Source organism: Homarus americanus, unplaced genomic scaffold (assembly GCF_018991925.1).
Source record: "Homarus americanus isolate GMGI-L3 unplaced genomic scaffold, GMGI_Hamer_2.0 scaffold51859, whole genome shotgun sequence".
In the NCBI taxonomy this organism is placed as follows: Eukaryota; Metazoa; Arthropoda; class Malacostraca; order Decapoda; family Nephropidae; genus Homarus; species Homarus americanus.
In genome coordinates, this window is record NW_024711292.1 from 13,109,782 (window position 1) to 13,124,954 (window position 15,173).

The 15,173-nt window shown below is 38.7% G+C and overlaps 1 protein-coding gene across 2 annotated transcripts in view; it reads left to right on the forward strand.

Moving 5' to 3' along the window:
- The window catches only part of LOC121880154 (G1/S-specific cyclin-E-like), an 84,230-nt gene that overhangs the window by 13,535 nt on the left and 55,522 nt on the right, over positions 1 to 15,173 (forward strand). For both annotated transcript variants that reach the window (XM_042387290.1, XM_042387364.1), the window contains exons 2-3: positions 10,488 to 10,559; positions 14,684 to 14,810. In XM_042387290.1, the coding sequence (XP_042243224.1) occupies positions 10,540 to 10,559; positions 14,684 to 14,810 (147 nt within the window). In that variant the 5' untranslated portion in view covers positions 10,488 to 10,539. The remainder of the gene's footprint in view (positions 1 to 10,487; positions 10,560 to 14,683; positions 14,811 to 15,173) is intronic.

Genomic DNA, 15,173 nt, shown 5'->3' on the forward strand with positions numbered 1-15,173 from the left:
TTAACCGAATTGAAGATCCTTATGGAAGGCAGTTCGTTAACCGAAATTTCGTTAACCGAGGCGTTCGTTAAACGAGGGGTCAATGTAAAAAAAATCCAAAAATAATTTTTAACCTTTTTAAATGATAAAACAATTAAAAAAAAACTATATTAGCCCTCAACTTCCCTGGCAGTGGTGGAGGGGGGAGGGATATAAGGGGACAGTGTTGTTTTGACAGTTGAACTCGTGGTCACCTTCGCTCTTACCAGCTATATGTAGCTCGCCTTTGTGTCCGAGATGGCCAATAATGCATATATTTACTGATCATACGACTTATTTGCTATAAATAATTCATTTAAGAATATTTTATTTGCATTATTTTTCATAAAATGCGCTTGGCAACACTCACAGTCAGTTGCCAGGCTGTCTGGCTGTCTTTGTGTTTGGTAGAGCAAGTAATGAATAAAATAATAATTCCACAATTAAATAAATTTATAACATAATCATAGCATTAATTTCCAATAATACTACACTACAATACAACTACACTACTTTTAGCAATATTACTTTGATACAACTTGATAAAATGGACAAACAATGGAAATGAAACAAACAAAAGTAGGTAATTACGTTCAGGAAGCTTCCCTGTGGCCGAGCGTGTGGCGTGACAGGCCACTGGAACCTGATAACCCACGCTGGGCATTTAAACACTGGCGGGAAATGGCGCGCGTCTCAGTATGTCACCCGTGGCATAAGGCTATTCATACTCAATTTCTGCCCCCTTAGGGTCTTCTGATTACAATCTTATATTTGTTAAATCAAACTGGGCACGACCACCTCCCCCACCCCCCTCTAAACGCCAACTATGCCACTATCGGAGGGCAAACTGGCAATCCTTGCGAGAATTCTTCTCCTACATTTTCTCGTGATGAATGTTGCTTTTCCACTCAGGATGCCTCGGTATGTGCTGACAGCATTGCTGGGATTATACAGGGTGGTATGAGTGCATTTATCCCATCTTCTACCAAAATTTTCACTTTACAATCATGGTTTGATCGTTCCTGTTCTCTTGCATGTAGGGAGAGAGATAGGGTGGATCAAGTTATGAAACTATCTCCTTCTCCTATTACCCTCTCCTCTTTAATTACTTCTAGGAATCGTTGTAAGGCTATGGCCAAACGGAATATTTTAAAAAGAAAGACTGCTGTTCTGACTAATTATTCTTCTTGTAAATCCTTGTGGTCCTTAACCAAAAACATCTGTAATAACTTCTGCACTCCCTCTTTTCCTCCTCTCTTCTGACCTGATAACTCTGTAGCCAACTCTCCCCCTGATAAAGCCAATCTCTTTGGCACCATATTCTCCTCTAACTCCACCTTAGATGATTCCAACTATCCCTCCTACCCTTGCTCCTCCTACTGAACCTATGCACTTTCCTATAATCTCCACTCGCAGGGTTGCCGGTGTGTGATCCAGGTTGGATGTGAATAAGGTGCATGGACCGGACGGAATACCCCCTCGTGTTCTGAGGGAGTGTGCTGAAATTCTTGCCCCTGTGCTTGCTTGCCTCTTTCACCTTTGCCTCAAAACCCAAACTTTTCCTTCTTCTTGGAAGCATGCCTTGGTTCAGCCCATCCCAAAGAAGGGTGACCATTACAATCCTTCTAATTATCGCCCTATTGCCCTGACCGTATCCCTCTCTAAGATTTTTGAAACTATCTTAACTCTCATTTGCTCCGTCACCTTGAACGCCATTTTCTTTTGTTGGATCTCCAGTATAGCTTTTGCCAGGCGAGATCTACTGGTGATCTGCTCTCCTACTGCACCCATTTTTGGTCATCATCTCTTAGGGATTATTGAGAAACTTTCGTCGTGGCCCCCGACATCTTCAAAGCATTTGACAGGGTATGGTACAAGTATTTGCTTTCTAAACTTCCCCCCCGATAGTTTTTCTCCCCCACTTTGTTCTGCAATTTCTAGTTTCCTTGAGAACTGATCCATGGCAGTTGTTGTCGAGGGATTGATCTCTCATTCTTTCTCAACCAATAGTGGTATCACACAGGGTTCTATTCTTTCACCTACTCTCTTCCTTCTTTTTATCAATGATTTACCTCACACTACAACTAATTCTACCCATCCTTACATGTATGATTCTACTCTTCTCTCTTCTTCACATTTTCCCTTCCCCCTAATTCTCAGACTAGATAAATAATAATAATAATAATAATAATAATAATAATTGACGGTTTATTGAAAAAGTTCTGCAGCCCGAAGGCTGAAAATATACATTGGACATAAGCTGATATCATTTCATCTATTAATGCGGATCTGTGTAACATCTCCTAATGGGAAGGTGGAAACTTGCTTAAATTCAATACAGTAGAAATAAAACACAGTATGGGGTATTTACCAGTTACACTTTCCAAATTAGATGATCTCCCACCAATCATGTTTCAGGATGCAATCATTCTAAATTTGATATACTAGGCCTCACCATTTCTTCTAATATGTCATGGAAACCACACATCCACAACATTGCTAAAGCTGCCTCTTGAAAGCTGGGAATGCTGTACAGATGCTGTAGTTACTTCACTCCTGAGCAGTTGCTTCAAGTTTATAAGGGATTCATTCGTCCTAACTTGGAGTACAGTGGTCCCTCGGTTAACGAATACAATTCGTTCCACAGAGTCGTTCGTTAACCAAAAATTTCGTAAACCGAATCCACTGTTTCAATGGCATATTGGGTAATTGGTTCCAGCTCACAGAAAAGTACATACAAAGTGAAAAAAAAATTCAGTAAAGGACACTTACTTTGAGGTGTGTTTGTTGAAGATTCCTGGTTGATGATGATGGGAATTACAAGTGGGGCTGGAGGAGAAGGGAGAAGAGAAGGAAGTGGGGATGGAGGAGAAATCACCTTCCAGGGGACCCATGCTTGATGCAGTAGTTTCACCTATAAAATTTTAAGTTCACTAGGTGTAATTCAAGATTATTTTATTTAAATCAACACTGCACTGCGCTATATATACAGGTATTATCAATATGTTAACTAAATTTCAGAATGACCAATTATCGATGTGAACTCCACTGTCAACAAAGCCAAACTGACGCCTGGTGGCTAAGTCAAGCGGCTGATGGGCTCACAAAAAACTAGTTCCCTGTACTGCATATATAATCAATATGTTAACTAAATTTTAAAATTTCTAATAATTGTAATATAAAAAATGCAAAAAATATTAAAGAGCACAACTTTCTTGATATTTACTCCACTGGAAACGAATGTAAACATAGAACAGATTAACGAATTGACAGACTAGCCCATCAGCTCTTCTTCTGTCCAACTATTAGATAGGGTGGAATCAAAGGATTTTGTCTTATTAACTCTTCTCCTTTAGTTGATAATCTCCCTTCTCCGCAATTTTGCTGTACTCTCTCTTTTAGAGATACTTTAATGGGCAATGTTCGGTGGACTTGGCATCTTGTGCACCGCCGGCAAGGCCGTGGGCTCGCAACACTCGTCCTGCTAGTGGTGCCCACTGTTTCTCTGTGGATGTCGGTCACAGTAGATAACCCGTTATAGTATACGCTTCTTTCTTCACACAGCCACTGTGGAATGCCCTGCCCTCTTCTGTGTTTCCATATTCATACAATCTGTCTCGCTTCAAAAAGCTGGTTTTCTGGCATCATCGTGGTGTAGATTAATATTCAGTAATCATTTTCTTTTCTATTTTTAATTTCTTTTTACTCTTATTTTTTTTTGCCTCCTAGGTCCCGTTGTGGGTCGATGACCTGTGAACGGGTGGGCTATTCCCCATAGTATCATGGGGTTAATCAGTTTCCAGCAGAATTTATAAAACAAATAGGATGTTTAACTAAAATATATACAAATTCTATATACTGTACAGTTCTTCAAAGGAGACCCTTCGTGATTTAAAAAAACTCAATATTTGTATTATTACTTACAGTATTCTGTATTTGGTTTTGGGAATTTGAGTGAAAGGGCTTGAGAGGTCCCAAATTTTTTTTATATCATATACCTGCTTTGTTGATTTTGCAGAAGCTTTTCGTAAACTTAGAGGTTTTGGAAAAATTGGGCATTAATGGAAGTGATAATAGAATTACAAAAAAAAAAGCTTCACTGGCAACGGGATTGCAGTTTTAGTAAATAATGAACTTACTAATTGGTTCAAAAGTTAGATCAAGTAAAGTTAGCATTTGATAACCTAAAGGGCCTAATGAAAAGGAAGATTAACTTCAATTTAAGAAAAGGCTTCTGAAAGGCTATATATGGCAAAGACAATTGTATGGGTTAGAAGTGTGGACACTTTCAGCAGACACCAGAAACAGGCCTGGAAATGTGGTACAGTACTCCCTCTTTATCGACGGATTTTTTATCGACGGTTTCGATTATCGACGGATTATTTAGACGGATTTTTATTTTGGCTTTATTTGAACTCTGCGGGCCTTGTTTGTACTTTCGCCGCTCTAGAGTCTACCCGCGGCCCGCCTTCCCTGAACACAGACATCAGCCAAGCCGCGTGGGCAACAGTCTTTGATTTTCAACTTTTGCTGGTGGTTCATCACATCAACTTATATCACCATGCCTCCCAAACGACCTGCTGCTCCCTCTGGATCTACACCTAAGAGGGCAAGACGAGTGCTGACACTGAATGAGAAGAATGAAGTGCTGAAACAACTCGACAGCGGTATGAGCTACGCAGCTGTTGGCCGCCATTATTTAAGGTTATGTGTAAAGGAAACGCATTAATGCTTAAAGGTACATTTATTCAACATATGCTAATAATAGTTAGAAAAATTACGTAACCATCACGGTATCGACGGTTTCTTTATCGACGGCCGTCTACAGAACGTACTGTATTATACTTTTACTTTTATCCTCTTCACCACTGATCATCTCTTTAGCTGCTTGGGCGGTCGGTCACGTCTCTCATTCGCACTGTTAGCCTTGAATGAACTAACACTCATATGAACATAAGAATGGAGGAAACTGCAGCGGGCCTGTTGGGCCATACTGGGCAGTCCCGTTTATACCCAACCCTTATCGCTCATATATCCATCCATCCTATGGATGATGTTTGGTAACTTGTTCCACTCATTCACTTCTCTATTTCCAAACCAATGTTTACCTATCTTCAGCCTAAATCTAAATTTGTCTAATTTAAAACCATTGCTACGAGTTCGCTCCTGGTTGGATAATTTGAGTAACTTTGTTATATCCCCTTTGTTTAGCCCGGATTACCATTTATACACCTCGATCATATTGCCCCTAACTCTACATCTCTCGAGGGAGTGCAAATTAAGATGCTTTAACCTGCGTCTGTACTCAAGGTTCCTAATGCCTGAGATTAGTCTTCTCATTCTTCTGAATTCTTTCTAGGGATTCTGTAGTACGGTGACCACTACTGAACTGCGTAATCCAAGTGAGGTCTTAAAAGTGCTGCATATAGTTTTAGAATAACCTTGCTAGTCTTGTAACTAACACTCCTTTGTATGAACCCAAGTACAGTACAGTACAGTACTTTGTTAGCCTTGTTTTGAGCAAATACACATTGTTGACTTAGTTTAAGATTCCTACTTCTCATTACTCCTAAATCTTTCTCAGTCGGATTTCTCTATAACATCGTTGTTCATCTGATATCTGGTTTCTCTGTTTACATCTCCTAGACTAAGTACTTTACATTTGTCCACATTAAATTTCATCTGCCAATTTTCAAACCATTCGAAAAATTTGATTTGATCTTCCTGTAGTTTTGCGGAGTCCTCGCCCTATACGCCCCATTTTAGTGTCGGCAGCAAATTTACTTATGTTGCTGTCTATGCCTATATCTATGTCGTTTACCTAATATGTATATAATAAATAATAATGGTCCTAGTACTGAGCCTTGGTGACGTTACCCCAGTTGGATTTAGTGCCGTTAAAGCTTTCTCGCTGTTTTCTATCCTGTAGTCACGCCCTAATCCATTTTAGAATACCTCCTCCAATGCCATGAGCCTCCACTTTTTGTATTAGTCTTTTGTGGGGTACTCTGTCAAAGGCTTTGCAAAAGTCGAGGTATACCACATAACTGTGCCCTTCGTCCACTGATTTGAAAACAGCTGAAATTAGTCAGACATGAATGCCCGTTTGTGAAGCCATGTTGGGAATCATTGATCAATTTGTGCTTCTCCAGGTGATTTCGAATAAAGCTTGAAATTATTGCTTCCAGCAATTTGCCTACAATTGATATGAAACTGATTGGACAGTAGCTAGAGGACAGTGATCTATCTCCCTTCTTGAAAGTCAGTATGTACTGTATTACATTCGCTATCCTCCAGGATTCTGGTACTACACCCGGTGTACAGTATGTTAGGAATAAGTTTCACTGAGAGGAAAACAAATAAAGTACAAAAATTAGCATAAATTCAAGAGAAATACAGTACAGTGAGTTCTGCTATAACGCGTGTTTTGATAACGCGAATTTGCTCTAACGCGATTTATGAATTCGGAACAATATTTGTATAACGCGAACGCTTGTTTGCTATAACGCGATTTTTGCTTACTATTTCTCCAATATTGTGGTATTAACTGTGAATATGGTAAAGAAGAATATCTCCAAAAAGCGTTCTGATGATAGAATTCCCGGTGATTATCGTAAAAGAAAGGATATAACACTTGAAGAGAAGCTCGATGTTATCAACCTCAAAATCACCCTTCTCCCCCATCAAGTTACATTCATATTTTTTCAAGGTAAAGTGTTAAATTTACTGTATGATTTCATTATTAGATATGAATGTAACATTTATTTAGACTGTGCTATCCTTTGTGTTAGGCTAACTACTAAATTTTTTCGATTTCGAGTAATCTGCACCTAACCCTATTTTCTCCATAAGCCCTGTTATTTCTATTACGCGATTTTCTATAACACGATATTTTACAAGAACACAATTATCGCGTTATAGCAGAACTACCTGTACTTAAAATGTGCAGGAAAAAATGAAGCAGAGGGTCCCTAACTTATGAATGTCCAACTTACAAACTCCCGCCCATACGAACGACGTCCCATAAAGTTAAACTTTAAATTCTTATTCAACACGGGTCTATAAAAATCACAGGCCTGAGGATTGAGTGTCACCATCTTGTTGGATAATCTGCCCCTACATCCCAGGTAAAATGATCTTTGTGCCCACATAATGAGTTGTCTGTACTTTTATGCTTATATCACATTCAAAGTTATATTATTTTGGTGCGTAACAACAAAGGTTAATACTGTACCTTAGGATCATAGTTCAGAAAGTAAAGTCTCAAAGAAAATAACTTGAAAGTGGTAAAGTCACTTTATAATGTACTGATGATGGTTAGAAAGTGTAGAATATTTTTCTCTTATATTTCAAAATAAAAAAAAATTCTATAGAAAGAAGTCCTTATAAGAATGCACACGTTTTCACCAAGCAAATGAAAAGGGGCAGACAAGTGCTGGTATTATGCTGTCCCCTCATGATTAATGTCCATAACCATGCAGACACACTCCTAGACTCACAATGTTCTACTTAAGAGTAAGTGGCCTCTTAGATATTGAAAAAAATGCATACAGTGTACAGTTCAATATAGGTATTGTACCTACATGCAAAGTTGCAAGTACAGTACAGTATATTCAACTCTCAAAACAACAAAAAATATCTACTTATTCTCATACATACAGACACCCATATAAAATCTTTTTCCCTAAAAAAAAAGATACAGGAGCTGTTTCCCCTCAGCTTTAGTTATGAGCTCATATACCAGGGTGTTTTTTTATTTGAAAAGCCTAAATTCCTATACGCTAAAAACTATATCGGTTAGGAATCTAATGTTTTGCGTAAATGTAGCCTAATGTTACAGAAAGATGTGACATAATCCACGTAATTGACACCTTAAATGAAGTGCTGAAAGTGTCCACCACCATGATGCTGGCACAGATTTATTCTTGGCAGCATGCTCTCTGACAGTGTAGCATTTCTTGGGGAATATTGCTGATTGTGTCACTGATTATTGCTTTTAATTCACCAAGGGCACCTGGATTTGTAGCATACACTATATCTTTCAAATATCCTCACATCAAGAAATCTGGCAGCATAAGCTCTAGGGATCGAGGTGGCCATAATGACTTGGACACTACATGGTCACCATGGAGTAGCCTTAGCTCATGCATGCTGTATCATGAAGTGTGACTAATGGCACCATCTTGTTGAAACCATCCTTGGTTGATTTCGTTTTCTATAAGGTTCCCAAGAAACTCTTGGATAATGTTGATGTAACATCTGAGTTTGCTGTTTCTCAGAAGAAAATTGAGCTAATACAGTAATTCCTTGCCAACTTACAGCACACCAAACACCAACTTTTGCAAAATGCACAAATTATTGAGGGTTCTTCAATAAAAAAAATCACCCGGTACTAACACATTGTCTGTGAAAACACCTGTCTGTGTAGCAACTGTAATGACTCCAGCTGTACCACCACTGCTCATAATGACACCACCTGTACCACTGCTGCTCATAATGACACCACCTGTACCACCACTGCTCATAATGACACCAGCTCTACCACCACTGCTCATAATGACACCACCTGTACCACCACTGCCACACCAGCTCTGCCACCACTGCTCATAATGACACCACCTGTACCACCACTGCTCATAATGACACCAGCTGTACCACCACTGCTCACACACCAGCTCTACCACCACTGCTCATAATGACACCAGCTGTACCACTGTTATAATGACACCAGCTCTACCTGCTCATAATGACACCAGCTCTTGTTGGTGACCTGATAATGACACCAGCTCTACCACCACTGTTCATAATGACACCAGCTCTACCACCACTGCTCATAATGACACCAGCTGTACCACCACTGCTCATAATGACTACCACCACTGTCATAATGACACCAGCTGCCACTGCTCATAATGACACCAGCTGTCCACCACCATATAATGACACCAGCATACCACCACTGCTCATAATGACACCGGCTCTACCACCACTGCATAATGACACCAGCTCTACCACCACTGCTCATAATGACACCAGCTCTACCTGCTAATGACACCACTCTACCACCACTGCTCATAATGACTCCAGCTCTACCACCACTGCTCATAATGACACCAGCTCTACCCACCACTGCTCATAATGACACCAGCTGTACCACCACTGCTCATAATGACACCAGCTGTACCACTACTGCTCACCAGCTGTACCACCACTGCTCATAATGACACCAGCTGTACCACCACTGCTCATAATGACACCAGCTGTACCACCACTGCTCATAATGACACCAGCTGTACCACCACTGCTCATAATGACACCAGCTGTACTCTCACTGCTCATAATGACACCAGCTGTACTACCACTGCTCATAATGACACCACCTGTACCACCACTGCTCATAATGGCACCCGCTGTACCATCACTGCTCATAATGGCACCCGCTGTACCATCACTGCTCATGTATCACAAGAGCTTATTAAACACCTAGTGTCTTATATTTGCTTATATATACTGTTTCATGCAATTGCTGACGATGAAGTGACACAAGTGCTCATAAGGCTGCTGAGTGTTCATTATGACTACAGGTTTGTCTTTGTGTACATATGATGCCAAGTGCTCATAATAACTTTAAATAGCTCATAAATGCTCTTCATAATGAGAGGTGGTTCACAGGTCCTACTGACCATATGATTCACTGGTGCTAATAATGATAATAAGTCAATTACAAGTGATCATAATGATGTCAAGAGTATCATGTGTGTTCATAAGGACTTGAAGTTACTCTCATGTGCTCATAACACCAAGAGCCACTTAAAGATGATACTCTTGTTGAAAATAAGATAAATGTCCCTGGCTCTTGGGAGGTAAAACTACGCGAGCAGAAGTGTGCAGAAATGAAGTCACAAATAAAAGGCGTTCACGTTGCGAATCTGCAACCAACCATTGAATTCTCGCTCGTAGCAGTTTGCTTCCTTAACATCCTGCTACTGCAGGGTCTGCTTACCTTGAATGAAATACTGTGATATCCCACTGGATATTCTCCTCAAAAAGGAATACCAAAGATACTCTCTGCTGCCATAACAAATGGCAGAACTCTTCAAAATATATATATTTTTTTTTATTAATGATTCTTATAAGATAAATTTTTGACATTGTGCTGTGGTGGAAATCAAATTTTTTCTCAAAACTAAGCCTGTTTATAGCTATCCATTATAATGGTTCTGCCTATTAAATCCCACTCATCTTACATATCTTCCTTCCTTGAGTATTTTTGTTGTCTTCCAAAATAATAATGAATTCTTAAATTACTCTTATTAACCAGTGAATTTTCTCCTCTATCAACACAGTCAGGGACTGTGTTGATACAGCATTTGGTACAAGAAGCCGTGGTAATACCTCACAGTTAAAGTTACTGAACATACTGCACGTTTAACATATTTTGTACTTAATGTATCACATTATCCTTTCAGGCCCTGTCACCACTGCCAAACTTACATCACCAAGTAACACACACAAAGCCTCATGTCTCAGAACCAGAGAAGGTAAGGTTTTTTGTTCTGATTTGTAAAGGACAGACAGCAGAACCTTAGATAGGTTTTGCTAACTCTTTGGGTGTGCATTATGATTTCTTGGGGTACTGTAGTTATGCGATTTTATCATTAAGAATTAAAATACTGTTCTGTTTGAAACATTTTTGTTTCTTTTCCTATACAAAACTCAATGAGGTTTTCATACCTGGCACTTTATTTCTATAGAAAGCATGTTAGACAATGAAGAGTAATTTTTTTTCATAGAATTGGGGAAACTTTATTCATTGAATTCTATAATAACTTCTCATCTGCTTTTTTAAGGGCCAATAAATAATGTGTGGTAATATAATTCTTCATTGGCAATTTTCTTTTCTTTATTCTAATTTAGATGAAAATTCACCCCGAAAATGTGGGTGTTGTTTGACTCATTGTTGGGTAAAAGTGTAGAAAAAGAAAGTACACAATACATTCTAACATTATTATACTGTACAATACAAAAAAAAAAAAGCAACACTTAACTCCTCCAAAGTGCTCTTCCCCATACAAAAGGGCCTTGATACACTGTACCATACCAAACTTCCTTGAGTTTGTCCACTTCCTATTTAAAAATTTCCATAAACAACAAAAATTGGCAAACTTCTTCAACCAAGATGATAGCTGAGGGTTTCCTTAGTAAAGTAATAGGTAAGCTGCTGCTAAATACCGGTAGTACATTCATAAAGCTCATCCCACTCATGGTGTTCTGGAGTTTAAGCATCCATCAGTTTATAGTTTGTGCCTTAGATGCCCATGGAAGTTTTACCTTGGGAAATCTGAATACAGTACTATACCTTACTTTATTTCTGAGTGGTTAAACTGCATGACTTACGCATTCTATATTATTTTATGTCTGTGCCCACCTATGGCTACTTGTCCCGTTTTCCCACTATAATAGGTGCCTTGGTGTCATAGAGTTACTGAAACTGTGTTGGTAGAGGACACAAGTGACGAACTTGATTCCACATACTGCCCCTCTGATAGTACAGGGAACTGAACATTATAGTACAGTAATGTATAGGGAAGCTGTTAACCCAGACTGAATAATTCCATGGTACAGTATTAGTAAAGTAAGTTCTCAATTTATGAAGGGGTTACTTTTCTGGAGAACACACTGTGGACATCAAATGTGTGGTTCTGGAAAATATTACCTTATGGAGGAAAATGGGATGTGTACCAGATCAGAAAATACTGCCTACTGCCCACTACTGTACATCTAACAATAAGAAATGTTAACTACAGTACGCCATATAGTGAGGATTTTAAGCCGCTGCACTTCATCATATGTGTACATGGGGAGGAAAAGAACCTTTCTCAGGTGTTGGCCAACTACAAACACTTAATCAGACAGTGTCAACATGACTGGTGTCATTGTTAAAACCTTAAGTGATGGGTCAAAATGAAGTCACTGAAAAGTCAGTGGCAGTGAGTAGAGAAGGGTGTACTGTACATAATTCAGGAGACCATATTGTGGTTGCCAGCCTCATTTATTGCCACAATAATATCTGGTAGGTTATTACTGTACAGTACAGTACTACATTTCACAACTCTTACTGCCACAACATTCTCTGGCAGGTTATTACTCAACAAGTTACACTTCTGAGTTTTTTTTGCGTATTAACTTAAACGGTAGCTTGTGGCTGTGACCTCTAGAGTAAGAAGACCATTTAATATGACTTTAATGATTCATTTCTTAGAGAAATTTTGATTAAAATTGATGTTTCATTTAATATGGTTTTAAAGGATTAATAAATATCAAACTAAGACAATATATCAGCTGATGAAAATGCAAAGTTCCCCTGCCCTCAGTAGATGCCAGCATGGGCTAGTGATGCCATGCTTCATCTCAACACAGGCCAGCATCATCTACACACATGATTCATGACACCCATGAGTTCTATTGCTCCATTAGTCACCTCTGAGTCTGAACAACTGCAGTCCAGGAAACAGTTGTTGAGACCCAAGGTGAGGTGCAATTTATTAAAAAGTGTTATGAGATAATAAAATTAGTGTAGACATGAGAAAAAAGTGGTGCTTTAAGGAATATTTTGGTGTATGTTTTGTGCCTGCACTCTGATACCTTACCTCTCACACTTGGTCTCCCTCCGACACATATCTCTCACATTGTACTTGGTTTTCAATGCCTTGGGGGTCATATAGCACAAATTTGCACAGCATGAGGATTTTTAGGACTATCTCCTGTTGAGAAGGGACTTTCTGTACTGTATTTACAGTATACAGTATACAAAAAGATAAAAATCATATGAACTATCGTGTTTATACTTCCCATAGTTGAGGTATAGGGAGTGAAGGGGCATCTGGTCTTAGGGTGAGTCACGTGGTAATTCAGAATTTGGGTTAAGAGGTGTTTTTGTTATTTCCAGTATATCAGCAATGTTTGTACAGTATGCTTATGCTCTCATCTCTACCTTGTACCATCACCAATGCCACTTGCTGTTGTGATGAAATAGGGATGGACACACACACACACACACACACACACACACACACACACACACACACACACACACACACACACACACAAAATATACAGGACTTTGTGTTAATATAAAACAATCACAGATGATTAACTAGGAGACTGGACCAGCATTTGCCAACATTTGTTCTAATTTGCAATATTCTGTTTTCCTATTTTTATGAATACAATACAGTACTGTACTGTACTGTATTATGATTGGAGCAAAAATTACTTGTATTTGAGAACCGTGTTCTAAGAAGAATCGATGGACTAATGCACCAATGAATAGAGACGACACCATAATGAGACAATTTACTGGACAACCTCTAATAACAAAGGTGATAAAAGCACAAAGGGTATGATTGGTGGACTATAATTGCCTGCATGGATGAAACCAGAGTCCCAGAGTTAGCACTGGTAGAATAAGTTCATGACAGAAGACTTCGAAAGAGGTGGACAGATTGTGTCCAAGACAATGTAGACATTTGTGTCCAAGACGATGTAGACATCCTAGTGGAGGACAACCAGATACCATAGATACAGATTACATTAGGCCTATTGTGGGTTGATGGGCCTGAGACTATTTTGTGAAAATTTGGAATACAGTATGTATCTCAGTTTTTATTTATTTATTTTTTTATACTATTTCCCTATAAGTATAAACGAGCCACAGAGTGTTCAATTTATCAAAATTTAGTGAACTCGAGGATGAAAAAGGATTACTGTTTTTTCCTGTCATTGTGCTGTGAAGCCATTTTATTGGTTTAAAAGGAGAAAGAATAAAGGCTTTATAAGGGGCAGAAATATTTGTTGTCTAGGGAGGTGAAAAATTAAATCTCACCTCCACATGTACACACACTTTAGCGCAAGGACAAATCAATAGGAAAAGTTGAGCTCGGTTCGGCCGGTTACTTTGTGTGGACTCACTCTCTACCTCACTTCAATTTTTATTCACTTGCTCAATGTTTCTAATTTTCAGACAATCCTGTTGAAATATTGAGAGAACATAATCCCATATGACCTAGCTGTTATACAAGATAGCAATAACACTGAATTGTGTTCTCTATTCAAATCGATGTTGTTTGTGCCCAACCCCAAGGCAAGACTTTGTACGTGAATATTTTTATTTTCAGTACTGTACTGTATTACAAAATATACTGTACAGTATAATTTTTTAATATGGTCCCAGCAAAGTACATAACTTGAGTGACATTGTTCCCAGAGCTAGAGGCATGATGTGCAAGTACAGTACTTATTGCCTGTGATGCTGAGGATACTTTTCATTATCCATTATAGTACTTCTGTACATCCTGTATTGTATTTCTACTTTATATCACATGTACTGTAGTGCTAATAAGTCATGTTAACATACAGGATGTGGTGAAGTTAAGGTAGTCATGGTGGTGGTTTCTGGCAACTGCCCACAGGTTCTACCATGGGGAGAGAATACTCTCTATGATAAGAGGCTGATCTAATGTAAATTCATATCTCTATACAGTATGTTTATTGTCCATATCCAGTTCAATATCAGACAGGGTACAGGTAATTTCTCCATGTTAAAGGTGTGTCAAGTTTATTCATGGGTTTTGTAGGAGTTTATCCAAGTCAATTGTTTTTTCAGACTGAAAAATGGTTCATTATCAACAAGAACTAAACCAGCTATCTTAAGAACAAGAAAAAGAAAGAGTTCTGAGAATGAAGAAGACGAACGACAAGTAAAGCAGGCCCGTGTGGAACACTCAGAGATGGTATGTATGTATGTTTGTTTCTTGCATGGAAATGTATATGCAGCACACACACACACACACTACAAAATATTCAGTTGGGCCATTACTTACAGAAATGAAGACTGATTTTGAACCAAATATAAACTTACACTTCTGCACAGTTTGATTTTTCATCATTATATTGCATTGCAGATTTTTATTTTCCATCTGTTCAAAAAGTATTTGTACATCTACTGCAGATTTGTATTATTTATTCTTATGAAGTTTGTGCTTGGAGAGGGAATGTAGTATAATGAGAAAGTTATCAGAAAGTAAAACTGCTGATAAAGATGGAAAAATTGGTTCAAGTCTGCTAGAAAGTTAGTGATGAGTCTGACTGAGGCT